General features: G+C 48.0%; 1 protein-coding gene across 1 annotated transcript in view; it reads right to left on the reverse strand.

Moving 5' to 3' along the window:
- Positions 1–20,264, reverse strand: part of galnt14 (UDP-N-acetyl-alpha-D-galactosamine:polypeptide N-acetylgalactosaminyltransferase 14 (GalNAc-T14)) — a 316,616-nt gene extending 296,352 nt beyond the window's left edge. Inside the window, exons 1-3 of the mRNA XM_072548892.1 lie at positions 20,062–20,264; positions 10,032–10,130; positions 1,072–1,139 (exon numbers count right to left, since the gene is read on the reverse strand). Of these exons, the coding sequence (XP_072404993.1) occupies positions 1,072–1,139; positions 10,032–10,130; positions 20,062–20,264 (370 nt within the window). The remainder of the gene's footprint in view (positions 1–1,071; positions 1,140–10,031; positions 10,131–20,061) is intronic.
- Between the last annotated feature and the right edge of the window lie 539 nt (positions 20,265–20,803).

A 20,803-nucleotide genomic window follows, 5' to 3' on the forward strand; every position in this document is an offset into this window, starting at 1 on the left:
AGTGGAGACAAATATAGGTCCTTTCCAGACAGAACCAGGGACATTTATAATGCAGAACAAAGAAACAGCTGACCAACTCTGAATCTGTGTTCACAAAGGAGGACACCTAACATCCTGGGAACTTCAGGGAACACAGGGTTTAGTGAGAAGGAGGCACTGAAGAAAATCAGTATCTGTAGGGATAGAGTATTGGGGGAATTGGGGATTGAAGGTCAATAAATCCCCAGGCCCTGATAAACTACATCCGAGAGGATTTAAAAAAGTGCTCGTCTTACAGCATCAAGAATTCCTTGCATTACAGTAAATATGAAATTCCCAAATCCCACGGTCTCCCGGAATCGCTGCTTTGCTCCACCAAGTCCATCTTTAGCCCTTTTAAACTTATAGCTTTCATTCATGGACATGTTCACTCCCCTCTAACTAACACCTTCTGCTGCTAATTGACTGATTTGATTTGATTTACTGTCGTCACTTGTACCTAAGTACAGTGAAAAGCTTTGTTTAGTGAGCAGTACGGGAGGAGATCACCTCAGCCCGTTCTCTGTGCGAGGGATAAAAGCTCAGCCACAGACTAATGCAATGGGACAACTGGTCTCACACCATTTGACATTTCCATATGAACAGATAACGCGTTCACAGCCTACGCGACCATTCAGAATTGAAATCACCTATGTAAACAATTGACTGTAACGGTCCAGTTGCCGGCTCTGTCCTGTGGATGGCACTGTTCACCAAGATGCTGAAATCTGCCTTCCAATTCTGCCTGCAGCTTTTCTCCTTCAGACAATGTCACATTCACACACTGACTGGCTTCGTGGAAGGCAGTATAACTGATGCAGGGGATAGTAAGTTAGAAGCCACATCACTCAATGCGACCCCTCAGCTCATTGTACGAACAGCAGTGTTTATTTCTCCACTGAATCAACCTCTTCCTCACCCCTCACTTCCCACTTTTCTATTCTTCATTTTAATCAAATTCCCTTGGAACATGGTTACAGAGGCAGGGAGATTGGAGGGTTTTTCTGTCCTGGGTTAAAGAGAACAGCAGCTACAACGCGGCCCACCACTTACGGTCCTCGCTGAAGTCATCGACGAGAATGATCTCATGGACGAGGTAAGCAGGAGTCCGGTTCAGCACGCTGCCATGGAAACAAGACAGAAAGGATTCAGTCACTCAGGAAGAACCAACTGTGGGATCTCACCACAGTCTGTGGAAGTTAATCAAAGGACAAATTAGAGTTAATAACCTGCTCAGACATGTTATAACATGCCTCTGAGACAGGAGGAATGCAAACTTGCGCCTTCTATCCCAGAGGCACAGACACTACCACCGCACCACAAGAGCCCTCAAAGAAGGAATTTACCAATGACCTCCAGTCTACGAATCACAGCCCATTTACCAATGACACGCAGTCTATCAATCACAGCCCATGTACCAATGACATTCAGTCTACCAATCACAGCCCATGTACCAATAACAGTCAGTCTACCAATCACAGCCCATTTACTAATGACATGCAGTCTACCAATCACAGCCCATGTACCAATGACAGCCAGTCTACCAATCACAGCCCATGTACCAACAGCATGTGGTTGACCTAACACGACTGACTGACCAATGGTGACCAGCTGATCAACTCTTGCCCTCCTATAAAATGAAGTTCTATTTGTAATGGCTTGCTGCTCCGTCTGTGGACTGAATCCTTCCTGTGAAATGGACTTGTTGTCAGGTTTATATAAGAATTCCGTGCAGCAGTGAGCTCAGTTGGCAGGGTCATTGTGAGAAAAAAAAAGAGGGTTTTCCACCCCCAGCTATGAATGCTGGGATAGGCATATCTCCATTGTCTTCCCAGGATCAGTCCAACAACAGACAGATTGTGAACCTCAGTCAGACACGAAGAACTTAGAGAGAGTTTGAAGAGAAATTTGATGAGAAAAAGCGATGGGATTCATTTTATTCATCTGAAGGTGTGCCTCAGGTCCCAGCAAAGTCCACTTTCGGTGACTGAATTCTCGAGAGAGTTAGTCAGGAAGTAATTCTCAGTCAGGGTCAGTGAGTGAAGAGAAATCACAAACAAGAACAAATGACATTTATACTGAGCTCTGAATGGAATCAACTGTCCCCAGGTGATTTATGAAGTCCCTGACAACCTACTGACTTCCTCATTTTATTTATAAATGATATGCCTGGATGATAAATGATAGGAACAAGGAGCTGGAGCTGGATGAACTTCAGATCATTCGGGAGGCAGAGGGGGTTATTGAGAGGGGTTACCGGGGGGTAGGTCACACCTCAGGGAGAAGAGGAAGGGAGATGGGTTACAGTCAGGAGACGGGAAGGGAACCGGCTGGCAATGCAGGGGTCCCCTGGGCCGTTCCCTTCAACAACAAGTATACCACGTTGGATATTGTGGGGGGCATCCGACTTACCAGGGGAAAGCCAAGGGGCACAGGGCTCTGGCACAGAGTCTGTCCCTGCTGCTCAGAAGGGAAAGGGGGGAGAGGAGCAGAGCAGTAATCATTGGGGACTCCATAGTTAGGGGGACAGATAGGAGGTTCTGTGGGGACGAGAGAGACTCACGGTTGGTGTGTTACCTCCCAGGTGCCAGGGTTCGTGATGTCTCTGATTGTGTTTTTGGGATCCTTAAGGGGGAGGGGGAGCATCCCCAAGTCATGGTCCACATCGGCACCAAAGACATAGGTAGGAAGAGAGATGAGGATTTAAGGCAGAAATTCAGGGAGTTAGGGTGGAAGCTCAGAGCTAGAACAAACAGAGTTGTTGTCTCTGGTTTGTTGCCCGTGCCACGTGCTAACGAGGCGAGGAATAGGGAGAGAGAGGAGTTGAACACGTGGTTACTGGGATGGTGCAGGAGGGAGGGTTTTGGATAATTGGGGCTCTTTCTGGGGTAGGTGGGACCTCTACAGACAGGATAGTCTTCATCTGAACTGGAGGGGTGATTGATAAGGTTCCCCACGGTAGGCTATTGTACGAAATATGGGATTGAGGATGATATAGCAGTTTGGATCGGTAATTGGCTTGCTGAAAGAAGACAGAGGGTGATGGTTGATGGGAAATATTCATTCTGGAGTCCAGTTACTAGTGGTGTACCGCAAGGATCTGATTTGGGGCCACTGCTGTTCGTCATAATGACCTGATGAGAGTGTAGAAGGATGGGTTAATAAATTTGTGGATGACACTAAGTTCGGTGGAGTTGTAGATAGTGCTGAAGGATGTTGCAAGTTGCAGAGGGACATGGATAAGCTGCAGAGCTGGGCTGAGAGGTGGCAAATGGAGTTTAATGTGGACAAGTGTGAGGTGATTCACTTTGGAAGGAGAAACAGGATTAAATGGTAAGATTCTTGGTAGTGTAGATGAGCAGAGAGATCTCAGTGTCCATGTACACAGATCCTTGAAAGTTGCCACCCAGGTTGACAGGGTTGTTAAGAAGGCGTACAGTGTTTTAGCTTTTATTAATAGAGGGATCGAGTTCCGGAACCATGAGGTTATGCTGCAGCTGTACAAAACTCTGGTGAGGTCGCACTTGGAATATTGTGTACAGTTCTGGTCACCGCATTATAAGAAGGATGTGGAGGCTTTGGAAAGGGTGCAGAGGAGATTTACTAGGATGTTGCCTGGTATGGAGGGAAGGTCTTATGAGGAAAGGCTGAGGGACTTGAGGCTGTTTTCGTTAGAGAGAAGAAGGTTGAGAGGTGACTTAATAGAGACATATAAGATGATCAGAGGGTTAGATAGGGTGGACAGGGAGAGCCTTTTTCCAAGTATGGGGACGGTGAGCACGAGGGGGCATAGCTTTAAATTGAGGGGTGATAGATATAGGACAGATGTCAGAGGTAGGTACAGAGAGTAGTAGGGGTGTGGCACGCACTGCCTACAACAGTAGGAGACTCGCCAACTTTGAGGGCACTCAAATGGTCATTGGATAAACATATGGATGAGAATGGAATAGTGTAGGATAGATGGGCTTCGGATTGGTATGACAGGTCGGCACAACATCGAGGGCCGAAGGGCCTGTACTGTTCAATGTTCTAAGGAGGTAATGTGAGAGATGAATTCCTGGTGTCTTGCTATTCATCGAGTCCTCCCTTATCCTGTTCTTTCTTCCAAAGTATATCACCCTCACATGTATCAGCGTTAAACTCTATCAGCCCCTGACCTACCCATCTGACCACTCCATTTATATCTTCCGAGAATCTAACCCCTTGTCTCCTCACCATTAGCCACCCAGCCAATCTTTGTGTCATCCGCAAACTTGTGTATCAACCCTTCACAATCTCATCTCCAGTGTTTATGAATATTCCAAATAATAAGGAACCAGCAGTCACTCCTGCACATTGGGGTCCAGTCTCCCAAACAACCTTCTCCCACCATCCCCTGACTCCCATCACCACCCAAGTGTGGATCCACCTGCCAACTGTGTGACCTGTCTCCACAGACAGAACCACCCCCTGGGGAAAACTCCACCAGATTTGTTAGGCATGACCTCCCACTGACAAAGCCGCACTGACTATCCCGGATCAAACTTTGAAGGGAGATTTATTTTCCCCTTCACTATTTCCTCCAAAGGTTTCCCTCCCACTGACGTTAGACTAACTAGTCTCGAGTTAGTAGTAACTAGTCTAGAATTCCCTAGTCAATCTCTACCAACCTTCTGCTAAAGTGAAACTACAATAGCTGTCCTCCAGTCCTCTGGTAATTCTCCCGTGGTCAGGGATGGTTTAAACATTTGGGTCAGGGTCCCCCTTATTTCCTCCCCCCGCCTCCCACAACATCCTGGGATATCGCTCAGCCAGAGGTGGACATCTCTCTGTTTACACAATGCAATCAGCATTTTCTACTGCATGGTCTTTCAGTTCCAAAGGCTTCATATATTCTAACACGCACTCACACTCACACACGCACTCACACACGCACGCACACACACACACACGCACGCACTCACACTCACACACGCACTCACACATGCACACGCACACACACACACACACACACAATCACACATGCACACTCACACGCACTCACGCACACACACACATGCACACACTCACACACTTGCACACACACTCAATCACACACACATGCACACACACTCAAACACACACATACACACACATGCACACACACTCAAACACACACATACGCTCACACATGCACACATTCACAATCACACACACACTCAGGCACTCAATCACACGCACTCACACATGCACACTCACAATCACACACACACTCATGGACACTCAATCACGCACACACACTCTTACTCATAGACACTCAATCGCACATACACATTCAATCTTACACACACACGCACTCATAGACAGTCACACGCACACACTAACTCACACAATCACACACACACACTCACTCATAGACACTCAATATCACACACACGCACACGCAATCACACACACTCTCACACACACATTCAATAACACACAATCAAATACACACACACACACTCAATCTCACACACACAACTCAATCTCTCACACACACACAATCACACAATCACACTCACACACACACACTCCATCATAGGCACATGCTCACACACTCACTCACAGACACAGAACTCAATCTCACACACACACTCAATCACACACACGGACTCAATCTCACACACACTCAATCACAAACACACACTCAATATCACACACACACACTCAATCACACGCACACACATGCTCACACACACACACTCAATCATACACACATGCACACACACTCACAGACACACACTCAATCATACACAAACACTCACTCACAGACACACATTCTCTCTCTGTCATGTTTGCTCTCACACACTTTCTGTCACGCTCACTCACACTCTCTCTGTCACGCTTGCTCTCTCTCACACACTGTCACGCTCACTTCAAACACACTGTCACGCTCGCTCTCTAGCACACTCTCTCTCTGTCACGTTCGCTCTCTCACACACTCTGTCACACTCGCTGTCTCACAAACTCTGTCACACTTGCTCTCTCATGTACACTCTCTATCACAATCACTCTCACACACACACTCTCTCTGTCACGCACACTCTCACACACACTCTCTGTGTCACACTCTCTCTCACGCACACTCTCTCTGTCACACTCTCTCTCACACACACTCTCATACACACACTCTCTGTTACACTCGCTCTCTCACAAACACTCTCTATCATGTTCACTCTCACACACTCTCTCTGTTACACTCGCTCTCTCCCACACACTCTCTCTGTCACATTCTCTGTCACGCACACTCTCATATACACTCTCTCTGTTACGCTCGCTCTCTCACACACACTCTTTCTGTTACACTCACTCTCTCACACACACTCTGTTACACTCGCTCTCTCACAGACACTCTATCACACTCTCTGACGCACACTCTCACACACACTCGCTGTTACACTCGCTCTCTCACACACACTCTCTCTGTCACGCTCACTCTCTCACACACACTCTCTATCACGCTCACTCTCTCACACACACTCTCTATCACGCTCGCTCTCTCACACACACTCTCTCTGTCACATGCGCTCTCTCACACACACTCTCTATCACGCTCACTCTCTCACACACACTCTCTATCACGCTCGCTCTCTCACACACACTCTCTCTGTCACATGCGCTCTCTCACACACACTCTCTATCACGCTCACTCTCTCACACACTCTCTCTGTCACATGCGCTCTCTCACACACACTCTCTATCACGCTCACTCTCTCACACACACTCTGTCACATGCGCTCTCTCACACACACTCTGTCACATTCGCTCTCTCACACACACTCTCTATCACGCTCACTCTCTCACACACACTCTCTCTGTTACACTCGCTCTCTCACACACACTCTCTATCACGCTCACTCTCTCACACACACTCTGTCACATTCGCTCTCTCACACACACTCTCTATCACGCTCGCTCTCTCACACACACTCTCTCTGTTACACTCGCTCTCTCACACACACTCTGTCACATTCGCTCTCTCACACACACTCTCTATCACGCTCGCGCTCTCACACACACTCTCTGTCACATGTGCTCTCTCACACACACTCTCTATCACGCTCGCTCTCTCACACACACTCTCTCTGTCACATGTGCTCTCTCACACACACTCTCTATCACGCTCGCGCTCTCACACACTCTCTCTGTCACATGCGCTCTCTCACACACACTCTCTATCACGCTCACTCTCTCACACACTCTCTCTGTCACACTCGCTCTCTCACACACACTCTCTATCACGCTCACTCTCTCACACACACTCTCTATCACGCTCACTCTCTCACACACACTCTCTATCACATTCGCTCTCTCACACACACTCTCTATCACGCTCACTCTCTCACACACACTCTCTATCACGCTCACTCTCTCACACACACTCTCTATCACGCTCACTCTCTCACACACACTCTCTATCACGCTCACTCTCTCACACACTCTCTCTGTCACATGCGCTCTCTCACACACACTCTGTCACATTCGCTCTCTCACACACACTCTCTATCACGCTCGCTCTCTCACACACACTCTCTCTGTCACATGTGCTCTCTCACACACACTCTCTATCACGCTCGCGCTCTCACACACTCTCTCTGTCACATGCGCTCTCTCACACACACTCTATCACGCTCACTCTCTCACACACACTCTCTATCACGCTCGCTCTCTCACACACACTCTCTATCACGCTCGCGCTCTCACACACTCTCTCTGTCACATGCGCTCTCTCACACACACTCTATCACGCTCACTCTCTCACACACACTCTCTATCACGCTCACTCTCTCACACACTCTCTCTGTCACATGCGCTCTCTCACACACACTCTCTATCACGCTCACTCTCTCACACACACTCTCTATCACGCTCGCTCTCTCACACACACTCTCTCTGTCACATGACTCTCTCACACACATTATCACGCTCGCGCTCTCACACACTCTCTCTGTCACACTCGCTCTCTCACACACACTGTCTCTGTCACACTCGCTCTCTCACACACACTCTCTCTGTTACACTTGCTCTCTCACACACACTCTCTATCACATTCGCTCTCTCACACACACTCTCTATCACGCTCGCTCTCTCACACACACTCTCTATCATGCTCGCTCTCACACACTCTCTCTGTTACACTCGCTCTCTCTCACACACTCTCTATCACGCTCGCTCTCTCACACACACTCTCTATCACGCTCGCTCTCACACATGCACACTGTTACACTCGCTCTCTCACACACTCTATCATGCTCGCTCTCACACACTCTCTCTGTTACACTCGCTCTCTCACACACACTCTGTCACATTCGCTCTCTCACACACACTCTCTATCACGCTCGCGCTCTCACACACACTCTCTGTCACATGCGCTCTCTCACACACACTCTGTCACATTCGCTCTCTCACACACACTCTCTCTGTCACATGCGCTCTCTCACACACACTCTCTATCACGCTCGCGCTCTCACACACTCTCTCTGTCACATGCGCTCTCTCACACACACTCTGTCACATTCGCTCTCTCACACACACTCTCTATCACGCTCGCTCTCTCACACACACTCTCTCTGTCACATGCGCTCTCTCACACACACTCTCTATCACGCTCGCGCTCTCACACACTCTCTCTGTCACACTCGCTCTCTCACACACACTGTCTCTGTCACACTCGCTCTCTCACACACACTCTCTATCACGCTCGCGCTCTCTCACACACACTCTCTATCACGCTCGCTCTCTCACACACACTCTCTATCACGCTCGCGCTCTCATACACACTCTCTCTGTCACGCTCACTCTCCCACACACACTCTGGCACGCGCTTTCACACACGAACACTCTCTATCACGCTTGCTCTCTCACACACACTCTCTCTGTCACATGCGCTCTCTCACACACTCTCTCTGTTACACTCGCTCTCTCTCACACACTCTCTATCATGCTCGCTCTCGCACACACTCTCTGTCACACTCGCTCTCTCACACACACTCTCTATCACGCTCGCTCTCTCACACACACTCTCTCTGTCACACTCGCTCTCCCACACACACTATCACGCTCGCTCTCACACATGCACACTCTGTTACACTCGCTCTCTCACACACTCTCTGTAACACTCGCTCTCTCACACACACTCTCTATCACACTCGCTCTCTCACACACACTCTCTATCACGCTCGCTCTCTCACACACTCTCTCTGTCACACTCGCTCTCTCACACACACTCTCTATCATGCTCGCTCTCTCACACACACTCTGTCACATTTGCTCTCTCGCACACACTCTCTGTCACACTTGCTCTCTCGCACACACTCTCTATCATGCTCGCTCTCTCACACACACTCTCTATCACGCTCGCTCTCTCACACACACTCTCTATCATGCTCGCTCTCTCACACACACTCTGTCACATTTGCTCTCTCGCACACACTCTCTGTCACACTCGCTCTCTCACACACACTCTCTATCATGCTCGCTCTCTCACACACACTCTCTCTGTAACACTCGCTCTCTCACACACACTCTCTCTGTCACACTCGCTCTCCCACACACACTATCACGCTCGCTCTCACACATGCACACTCTGTTACACTCGCTCTCTCACACACTCTATCATGCTCGCTCTCACACACTCTCTCTGTAACACTCGCGCTCTCACACACACTCTCTATCATGCTCGCTCTCACGCACTCTCTCTATCACACTCGCTCTGTCACACACACTCTCTCTGTCACACTCGATCTCTCACGCACTCTCTCTATCACACTCGCTCTCTCACACTCCTCTCTCTCACTTCTTCTCTCACATGCTCTCTGTGTCTCTCACATTTCTTAGCTCTCTCTCTCTCTCTATCTCACATTCCTTCTCTGTCTCCCTCATACTCCCTCTTTCACATGCTCTCTCTCTCTCTCACACACACACAGACACACCCAATGCACTGGGGATTGCTGTGTTCAATGCTGAGCTCAGGCTGCAGTCAGTGAAGTGCTGGAGGCAGTGCTGACTCTCACCTTTGGACAGTCCGCAGTAGGGCAGATCTGGCTTCGTTATGGAGTGTGATGATGATGCTGGTGGGAGGCAGGTCAGCGCTGTACTGCTGCATCGAGCATCTGTGAGGAGACACAGAGAATAACCATCAGGGGACATCCGTCTAACCCACTCCCCGTGTCCGAGACTCCTGGAACTTCTGGGTCCGCCTCTGTGGAGGGGACACATCTGAAATAGGAGAACGGTGAGCTATCAGGTAGATCAGCTGAGGAGGACCATTAGAGAGGGTGAAACAGAGAGGAACTCCGAGAGGCAAGAGGCTGCCGTTCTCCTCTGTGTGTGACAGAAACGTTAGGATGTGAAAGGCACACAAAGAGACTAAAGAGAGGTTAAAACAGAGTCAGCAGCGACTCAGTTAACGACGCCTTTGTGTATCTGAGGCAACACGTTCTGAGTTCAAACCCCCATCCCAGAGTTTGAGTGACAAAGATGAAGGTTTTTGTGCCACTGCAGTATTGTGGGAGTGCCACACTGTCAGAGGAGCCAATGTTCAGATAAGACATATATCTCTGGCTCTTTGAAAGATCCCGTGCCTCTGGACAAAGAAGAGCTAATGGTTATTTTTTCACTAATGCTTCAAAAGCATGTTCTCATCGTGCTCTTTGAGGGAGCATCCTCGGGTATAAATTGGCTGACACATTTCCCAATGTGCTGATGCTGTCACTTTAACAAAGTTATTCCTTCCTTGGGTTTTTTTTTTCAAAAGAGGTCTTAAAGGCAGAGGTACCGAAATGTCTGGGTAAAAGGGTTCCATGCTTCAGCAGATGAGTCCTGACTGGCTCCTCTCCCTGAAATCTCTCCTGCCTGGAAAACAGTGTCTGAATTTACATTTTATGCCAAGGGGTGTGTTTATGGGTCGTTACGGGAATTGGAACAGCTCTTTAGTTGTATCGAGTTGCTTGAGTTTTCAAACAGTTGTTATTCCAAAGTCCGCTTCCTTTTATTTGTGTTTCAACTGGAGCGTTTAAATAAATTCTGTTTTGCTTAAAACCAAGTGGTTTGACCAGCTGCATCACACCTGGAACACCCACTTCAAATCCGCCTTCGAAATAAGGAAACGTTAGGGTGCAGGCTAGCTACTTACAATATTTTGAGGGGGGGGGGGGGTTCTGGCCTGGGCTATAATGACACATTACAACAGGAAACATGTTTGAAAAGCCATAACCTGACTGTAAACCTCTGGTATGAGGCCTGAGAGATAGAAACCAGTGAGAAAGATTTAGGGTCAGGAGCAATATTCAAACAGGTCAGACAATGAGGAAAACTGGGATTGGCTGAGACATTGGCCCTCAGACAGCATGGAAACAGGCCATTCGGTCCAACAAGTCCATGCCGACCACAGTCCTAAACCCAACTAGTCCCACCTGCCTGCACGTAGCCCATATCCTTCCAAGCATTTCCCCATTCACGTGCTTATCTTTCAAACATTGTAATTGTGCCCACATCCGCCAATAGTTCGTGATTCCGATCTTGGTGACACATCTCTCCTTTCCCTGGCTTGTCCTTACCGCCCTTCTTAAACAGTGGCACCACGTTTGCCAACCTCCAGTCTTCGGGCACCTCACCTGTGACTATCGATGATACAAATATCTCAGCAAGAGGCCCAGCAATCACTTCTCTAGCTTCCCACAGAGTTCTCGGGTACACCTGATCAGGTCCTGGGGATTTATTCACCTTTTTGCATTTCAAGATATCCAGCACTTCCTCCTCTGTAATCTGGACATTTTGCAAGATATCACCATCTATTTCCCTACAGTCTATATCTTCCATGTCCTTTTCCACAGTAAATACTGATGCAAAATACTCGTTTAGTATCTCCCCCATTTTCTGTGGCTCCACACAAAAGCCACCTTGCTTATCTTTGAGGGGCCCTATTCTCTCCCTAGTTACCCTTTTGTCCTTAAAGTATTTGTAAAATCCCTTTGGATCCTCCTTAATTCTATTTGCCAAAGCTATCTCATGTCCCCTTTTTGCCCTCCTGATTTCCCTCTTAAGTATACTCCTCCTGCCTTTATACTCTTCTAAGGATTCACTCGATCTATCCTGTCTATACCTGACATATGCTTCCTTCTTTTTCTTAACCAAACCCCCAATTTCTTTAGTCATCCAGCATTTCCTATACCTACCAGCCTTTCCTTTCACCCTGACAGGAATATACTTTCTCTGGATTCTTGTTATCTCATTTCTGAAGGCTTCCCATTTTCCAGCCGTCCCTTTACCTGTGAACATCTGCCTCCAATCAGCTTCCGAAAGTTCTTGCCTAATACCGTCAAAGTTGGCCTTTCTCCAATTTAGAACTTCAACTTTTAGATCTGGTCTATCCCTATCCATCACAATTTGAAATCTAATAGAATTATGGTCGCTGGTCCCAAAGTGCTCCCCCACTGACCCCTCAGTCACCTGCTGTGTCTTATTTCCCAAGAGTAGGTCAGGTTTTGCACCTTCTCTAGTCAGTACATCCACATACTGAATCAGAAAGTTGTCTTGTATATTGGTCCCATCATGTCTGTGCTGGGACAGAGCTACCCAGCGAGTCCCACCCTCCAGCCCTATCTCCACAGCCCTCTGAATTCATCACCTTCAAATACAAATCCATGACGAAGGAGCGGTGCTCCGAAAGCTAGTGCTTCCAATTAAACCTGTTGGACTATAACCTGGTGTTGTGTGGTTTTTAACTAAATCTATATCCAGCTGTCTTTTGAAACCTCTTATGAAATCCACCTCCAGCACTCTCCCAGGGAGCACATTCCAAATCCTAACCACTCTGAGTAAAAATATTTCTCCCCACCTCACTCCTGGCTCTCTCGCTAACAATCTTCACACGGTGATCCTCTCGTTACTGTCTTAATCTGCATTTATAGCCAGAGGTCAAGATTAGCTAAACCTTCAGAAACCCTCTAAATCATCAATGAAACTGCGCACTTACAGATCCAAGAACAATACAGCACAGAAACAGGCCCTTCGGCCCTCCAAGCTTATGCTGACGCATTTTGCCCTCCATACCAAAAATGCCTTCACTTCCAGAATCCGTATCCCTCTATTCCCCTCCTATTCCGGTACTCATCTGGGTGTTTCTTGGATGTTGCTATAATCTCTGCTTCCACCATCTCCTGTGACTGCATATTCCAAATACTCACCACCCTTTGTGTAAAAAACGTAGCTCGCACGTCTCTTTCAAACACCCCGTCCCCGCACCTTGAACCTGTGTCCCCTCGTCACTGACCCCTCCACCCTTGGGGGAAAAGCCTCGTACTTTCCTCTCTATCCATGCCATTCACAAATCTTATCAACTTTGATCAGGTCACCCCTCAACCTCCTGCGTTCCAGTGAAAACAAACCCCAGTCTATCCAATCTTTCTTCATAGCTAAAATCCCCCATAAACCCTTTTGTGTACCCTCCCCAAAGGCCCATCCCATCTCTGGATAATAACACCTCATAAAGCAGTCAAACAGCAATATCACCCCTTCCCCCCCACCCTCCTTATATTGACCGAAATTCATAGAATAGAATCCCTGAAGTATGGACACAGGCCATTCAGCCCATCAAGTCCATACCCAACCACCCAGACCCTACCCTCTCCTAACCCTGCATTTCCCATGGCTAACCCACTGAGCCTGCACATCCCTGGACACTATAGGGCACATTAACATGGTCAATTCCCCGAGACTGCACACCTTTGGACTGTGGGAGGAAACCGGAGCACCCGGAGGAAACCCACCCAGACACGGGGGGAATGCGAAAACACCAAACAGACAGTCACCCGAGGGCGGGATCGAACCCGGGTCCGTGGGGTTGTGAGGCAGCAGTGCTAACCACTGGGAAATGCAGGGATAAGATAAGGAGGGGTGGGTCTGAGTGAGATGCCTTTCGAAGGGTGGCTATGGACCCGATGGGCCGAATGGCCTGCTTCCACACTGTGGGGTTTCTGTGAGAGGGAGGATAGCATTTGTTTGGCTCTATCACCAGCCGGTAAGTAAAAAGGATATAATTCCTACTCCTTCTCATCCAATAAATAATTGAGATATATTGTTAGCTGTTGCTAGAATGACTGTGGAGATGTGAAACAGTGATAGCTATTTGAAGAAAGGGTTAGTGTTGGGATCTGAACGTATATATCACAGAGCAAATTCTAGGATGGACCAGGTGACACATAAAGGCAGCTCAGGTCAAATTTAAAGCTCATCTTAATGTAGAAAGGTCCAACATTTATTCAATTTCAAGTTTGTGAGGATTGATTCGAATAAAGAAGGACAATTTTACAGCTGTTTTTACCTATAAAGAGACTCAGTTGTGATTTGGTTTTATTTAGAGGATAGGGATGGGATTAGTGGAAATGTAAGGATAAGGATGATGAGAAGGTAGGAAGAGTTGAACATAGAACATAGAACAATACAGCACAGAACAGGCCCTTTGGCCCACGATGTTGTGCCGAGGTTTAGTCTGAACATAAAATACAATAACTTATCCTACACACCCCTCAATGGTGTTTCAAGGTCTTGCTTGGAGTTGCACCAAGAGCTTTTTGCTTCCGAAGACACATAGATTCTTGTTATCTCTCAGTGAGAAGGAACCATTTCCAACAGTCTTGCAACCCCTCTGCTCTGTACTGGAGCGTCATCCCAGGCAGGAACTGGACTTCAACGTACAATCAACGAGGAGGACAAACATGACCCACTGAGCTAAGCTGGTACCAGCGTGGTGCCACCCAAACACGTGCTGGTGTCAGGGAACCTGGAGGCCTGCCCAGAGCTTCGGGCTTCATTCCAATGGAAGTGATTGAATGGGAATGTTGGAGCCTGCGTCTCTGCCCGGTGAAAAGCCCGGTGAAATGTCTGTGTGTGTCTGTGTGTGTGTGTGTGTGTCTGTGTGTGTGTATGTATGTCTGTGTGTATGTCTGTGTGTGTGTGTATGTATGTGTGTCTGTGTGTATGTATGTGTGTCTGTGTGTGTATGTGTGTCTGTGTATGTGTGTCTGTGTGTATGTATGTGTGTCTGTGTGTGTATGTATGTCTGTGTGTATGTATGTGTGTGTGTGTATGTGTGTCTGTGTGTGTGTATGTATGTCTGTGTGTGTGTATGTGTGTGTGTCTGTGTGTATGTATGTGTGTCTGTGTGTGTATGTATGTCTGTGTGTGTGTATGTGTGTCTGTGTGTATGTGTGTATGTGTGTGTGTCTGTGTGTATGTATGTGTGTCTGTGTGTGTATATACATGTGTCTTTGTGTGTGCATGTGTGTACATGTGTGCATGTATGTGTCTGTGTGTGCATGTGTGTACATGTGTATATGTAGGTGTGTCTGGTGTGTGTATACATGTGTGTATGTATGTGTGTCTATGTGTGTACAAGTCCGTGTGTGTGTACATGTATGTATGTATGTCTGTGTGTGTAGGTGTGTATATGTATGTGTGTCTGTGTGTACATGTGTGTGTGTATGTGTGTGTGTGTCTGTGTGTATGTATGTCTGTGTGTACATGTCTGTGTGTGTATGTGTATATATGTATGTGTGTCTGTGTGTGTACATGTGTGAGTATGTATGTGTGTCTGTGAGTATGTATGTGTGTCTGTGTGTATGTATGTCTGTGTGTGTATGTGTGTGTATGTGTGTCTGTGTGTATGTATGTCTGTGTGTGTATGTGTGTCTGTGTGTATGTGTATATGTATGTGTGTCTGTGTGTGTGTATGTGTGTCTGTGTGTATATATACGTGTCTTTGTGTATGTACATGTGTGCATGTATGTGTGTCTGTGTGTGTGCATGTGTGTACATGTGTGCATGTATGTGTCTGTGTGTGTGCATGTGTGTACATGTGTGTATGTATGTATGTCTGTGTGTGTGTGTATGTATGTGTGTCTGTGTGTATGTGTGTCTGTGTATGTGTGTCTGTGTGTATGTATGTGTGTCTGTGTGTGTATGTATGTCTGTGTGTATGTATGTGTGTGTGTGTGTATGTGTGTCTGTGTGTGTATGTATGTCTGTGTGTGAATGTGTGTCTGTGTGTGTATGTATGTCTGTGTGTGTGTATGTGTGTGTGTCTGTGTGTATGTATGTGTGTCTGTGTGTGTATGTATGTCTGTGTGTGTGTATGTGTGTCTGTGTGTATGTGTGTGTGTCTGTGTGTATGTATGTCTGTGTGTGTGTATGTGTGTGTATGTGTGTGTGTCTGTGTGTGTATGTATGTCTGTGTGTATGTGTGTCTGTGTGTGTATGTATGTGTGTCTGTGTGTGTATGTATGTCTGTGTGTGTGTATGTGTGTCTATGTGTGTACATGTGTGTATGTATGTGTGTCTGTGTGTATGTATGTCTCTGTGTGTGTATGTATGTCTGTGTGTGTATGTGTGTCTGTGTGTGTGTATGTGTGTCTGTGTGTGTATGTGTGTCTGTGTGTGTGTATGTATGTCTGTGTGTGTGTATGTGTGTCTGTGTGTGTATGTGTGTCTGTGTGTGTGTATGTGTGTCTGTGTGTGTATGTGTGTCTGTGTGTGTGTATGTATGTCTGTGTGCGTATGTGTGTGTGTCTGTGTGTGTATGTGTGTCTGTGTGTGTGTATGTGTGTCTGTGTATGTATGTGTGTCTGTGTGTGTGTATGTCTGTGTGTGTGTCTGTGTGTGTGTATGTATGTCTGTGTGTGTGTGTCTGTGTGTGTATGTGTGTCTGTGTGTGTATGTGTGTCTGTGTGTGTGTGTGTCTGTGTGTGTGTCTGTGTGTGTGTATGTATGTCTGTGTGTGTGTGTGTGTCTGTGTGTGTGTATGTATGTCTGTGTGTGTATGTGTGTCTGTGTGTGTGTATGTGTGTCTGTGTGTGTGTATGTATGTCTGTGTGTGTCTGTGTGTCTTTGTGTGTGTATGTATGTCTGTGTGTGTCTGTGTGTGTGTATGTATGTCTGTGTGTGTATGTGTGTCTGTGTGGAATGGGGGGGGATGAAGCCTCCCTCCGCAAACCCCAGAGCAGTGTGAGTGAGATGTTCCAAATCATGGGGATATGGGAGCTGTCAGAGCTCAGGGGATAGGTCTCTATGAGACTGAAGTGAAGACAGCAGCCCCCGATACACGGACTGGCAACTGGGAATATCATTTTCTGAAGGACTCATGACTGTGGACTTGAGCAGCACCAATTACACTGAAGCACTGAGCAGCTCAGAGCTCTCAATTCCTCGTGGTCATTTCCACATCGTTTCCTGCGGTTCTGACAGCGATGTGACAGAATCTGACATAACGGAAATTTGAACAGAACGTGTCCACGGAATAAATCAGGAATGGGTTCGAGTGCCTGTCTCCCAAGGTCTGAGGCCATCAGCTCCGACTCAGTTAGTAACCCCCTCGTCTCTGAGTGAGAGACTTGTGGAGCCTGGTCTAGTCTGGAGAGCTGAGTGAATGCTGTACCAACCAGTGGGACTGAGCTGACTCCGACCTGGAATCCTGACCAACAACAAGAAGAAACTGATGATCTGCTCATTGACACATTACTGGGATCGAGCTGTGCGGTAGCAAGCTGCCACGTTACTTACAAAACAACAGGGACGGTGGTTCATCTGTGACAACGTGCTCTGAGATGCCCTGAGGTTGGGAGAGGTGCTACACAAATACAGACCACTCCATGTTAGTTAGCAAGCAGAGGCTGGTGCATCCCTGGTGAATGAATGCGGCAGGACCAGTGACTGCATTGGCATTACCACAACACAGAGAGACAGAGAGGGAGAGCATTCACAATAGTCCCAGAATGAATGAATAATTTACTACAAACCTGGTGTCATTCAGTCTATACAACAATCAGTTCGAACTCATCTTTCACCCTATCCCCTCAGTGGCATTATCTCCAGAACACATACAAAGAGGAACAGGCCGTTCGGCCTGTCTAACCCCCAAATGCTGCATGGGAACTACCTGTTTCTTGGTAAAGAATTAGATGCATGGCTTTAACAAGGGTGTGTGTAGAAGGGGCACTGTTCCCAGGACACTGGGAAGAGGAAGCTGTTTCACTGGGTTACACTGGGGAACCCAGTGCAGGGACATAGCAAGCTCACAATCAGATACGGCCCATCATCAGGAAAGCCAACCTATTCATTCACATGACGTGGGTCACACTGACTGGGCCCAACATTTATCCCTCGTTGGGAAGGTGGGGGTGAGCAGCCTTCTTGAACCGCTGCAGCCCACCTGCTGTGGGTTGACCCACCATGACCTTAAGGAGAGAATTCCAGGATTCTGATCCTGTGACAGTGAAGGAACGGCGATATATTTCCAAGTCAGGAGGGTGAGTGGTTTGGAGGGGAACTTACAGGGGGGGGGGGTGGTGTTCCCGTGTATCTGCTGCCCTTGGCCTTCTGGATGTAAGTGGTCATGGGTTTGGAGGGTGCATGGTGTAGATGGTACACATTGCTGCGACTGAGCATCAGTGGTGGAGGGAGTAGATGTGGTGCCAGTCAAGTGGCTGCTTTGTCCTGGAGGGTGCGAATCATCTTTGTGTTGTTGGAGCTGCACACATCCAGGGCAAGTGGGGAGTATTCCATCACACTCCTGTCCTGTGCCTTGGAGATGAGGAGTTGGAATTGAGTTCCTCACTGCAGGATTCTCAGCCTCTGACCTGCTCTCATCTGTAATGGTGAGTCCAGTTCAGTTTCTGGTCACGAGTAATCCTCAGGATATTGAAAGTGGGGGATTCAGTGATGGTAACACCATTCAGTGTAGGAACGACAGCTCGGATTGTTTCTCACTGGTGGCAGGCACTGCTTGGCACTTAGAATGAGAAAATCCTCTGATCTCACCCGCACTCAGTACAGGAGGAGAGTGACAAGTTTGACAACAACGCCTCCAGGTACAAGTACCCAGGTACAAATCTTAGATACAAAAGAGGAATAAAAAAAAAGAATTTTGTTTATAAAATCATGAAGGGTTTGGACAGGGTGGATAGAGACAAGCTTTTTCCCCAGGGTGAGGGATTCAATAACGTGAGGTCATGCTTCCAAGGTGGGAGGTGGGAAGTTTAAGGGGGATACACGCGGCAAGTACTTCCCACAGAGGGTGGTGGGCGTTCGGAACGCGTTGCCAGCAGAGGTGGTAGAGGCAGGTACGGTAGATTCATTTAAGATGCTTCTGGACAGATGCACGAGTAGGTGGGGAGCAGAGGGATACAAATGCTTAGGAATTGACCGACAGGTTTAGACAGTAGATTTGGATCGGCTCAGGCTTGGAGGGCCTAAGGGCCTGTTCCTAGGCTGTAAATTATCTTTGTTCTTTGTTCTTTAATAAGTCAGAAATAAGACAGACAACATTCCAGTCAGATAAACAAATGACACGTGAACATGACAGTGCAGCAGCTCGTGGTGTGACCACCCGCACCACAGCCAGGTTCAATACCATCCCCGCTCCGCACCAAACCCCAGACCCACCCTGCAACCAGCTCACAGCTTTCCCAGCTCAGTACGGGACTGACCCCCCCCACCCCCCCCCCCACTGCCCTAGGACTGACGCCCCATCCCCCGCCCACTGCCCCAGGACTGAACCCCCCCATCCCTCATCCACTGCCCCGAGACTGACATCCCCCCCCTCCACCATCCCCGACCCACTGCACCGGGACTGACCCCACTATCCACTGCCCACCGCCCTCTCAGGCCACTCTCCCCCTTGGTCCCCTGACCCACTCTAACCCCTGACCCACTCAGGCCCCTGACCCCCTCTGACCCCTGACCCACTCTGACCCTTGTCCCACTCGGGCATTCTCCTTCACACCAACTGCGCTCCTAACTCCTGCAGACCTGTCAAGGGAGTGGCGCTGGGAAGTGGAAACGAAGCCGTAGGTCAGCCATGGATTGGCAGGGTTAACCTGATGGGCCAAATGGCCTACTCCTGCTTCTCTTGCTTGAGTTCCCTTTAAGGACAGGTACATTTGAACGTGTTTGATGAACTATGGGATGGGGTGGGTGAGAGATCGGGGTTTTTGTGCCGGTGGTAATGTCCCAGATGTGAGGTGACCTCACAAAGACAGCGCCCCCTACCTGTAATGCCTGGTATCCCTGATCCCCCGGTTGCTGGGAACTCTGCCGCTCTCTCTGTGGTTGAAGGCGTACAGTTTGTAAGGATCTTCACCAGGTTTCCAACGTTTCGCCTCCAGGTACCTCCGCTCGTGAAAGGTATCGAACAGCTCACTGGAGTCCTCCAGCACGGCCTGAGCAAGGAAATGAAATGGTTCTGGGTTCATTTTGTCCCGAGACGGGCAATCCACTTCAATGCCAGCACATTGGTGAGGAAAATGTCAACAATTTCACAAAAAAGGTGGACGTTGAAAACAATCAACGGGGGCCAAGGAATTGGAGTCTCTGCAAAACTACTCAGCAAAATATACGACCTCTGGGCCAAGGTGGAGAGAAGCCAACCATGGACGTATAAGGGAACAGAATTGACCCAACAACTCCATGTATTTCATCATCGGATTATTTACGCTAGGATATCAAAGGTGATTTTTGAAGAATAATTGACCCCTGACAACATACCTAAGGCAGTGAATGACCTCAATTGCTCCCAATTCACCTGTCTTCAACTCTTTAAAGGTGCAACAGGAAGAGTAGTTCATGGTAATATTTCATGGATTTCCAAAGAAACCTTTTTTTAAGCAGCTAACCACATAGTAAACTCATAATTCGGATCAGAACATGTGAAACTTGGGACAAGGGAGCAGGATGGATAGTCAGCCGGTTAGAGCATGGTTAAAGCAGTTACACAGACTGGCAACGAAGGGAA

This window comes from Chiloscyllium punctatum, chromosome 3 (genome assembly GCF_047496795.1).
Source record: "Chiloscyllium punctatum isolate Juve2018m chromosome 3, sChiPun1.3, whole genome shotgun sequence".
Classification (NCBI taxonomy): domain Eukaryota; kingdom Metazoa; phylum Chordata; class Chondrichthyes; order Orectolobiformes; family Hemiscylliidae; genus Chiloscyllium; species Chiloscyllium punctatum.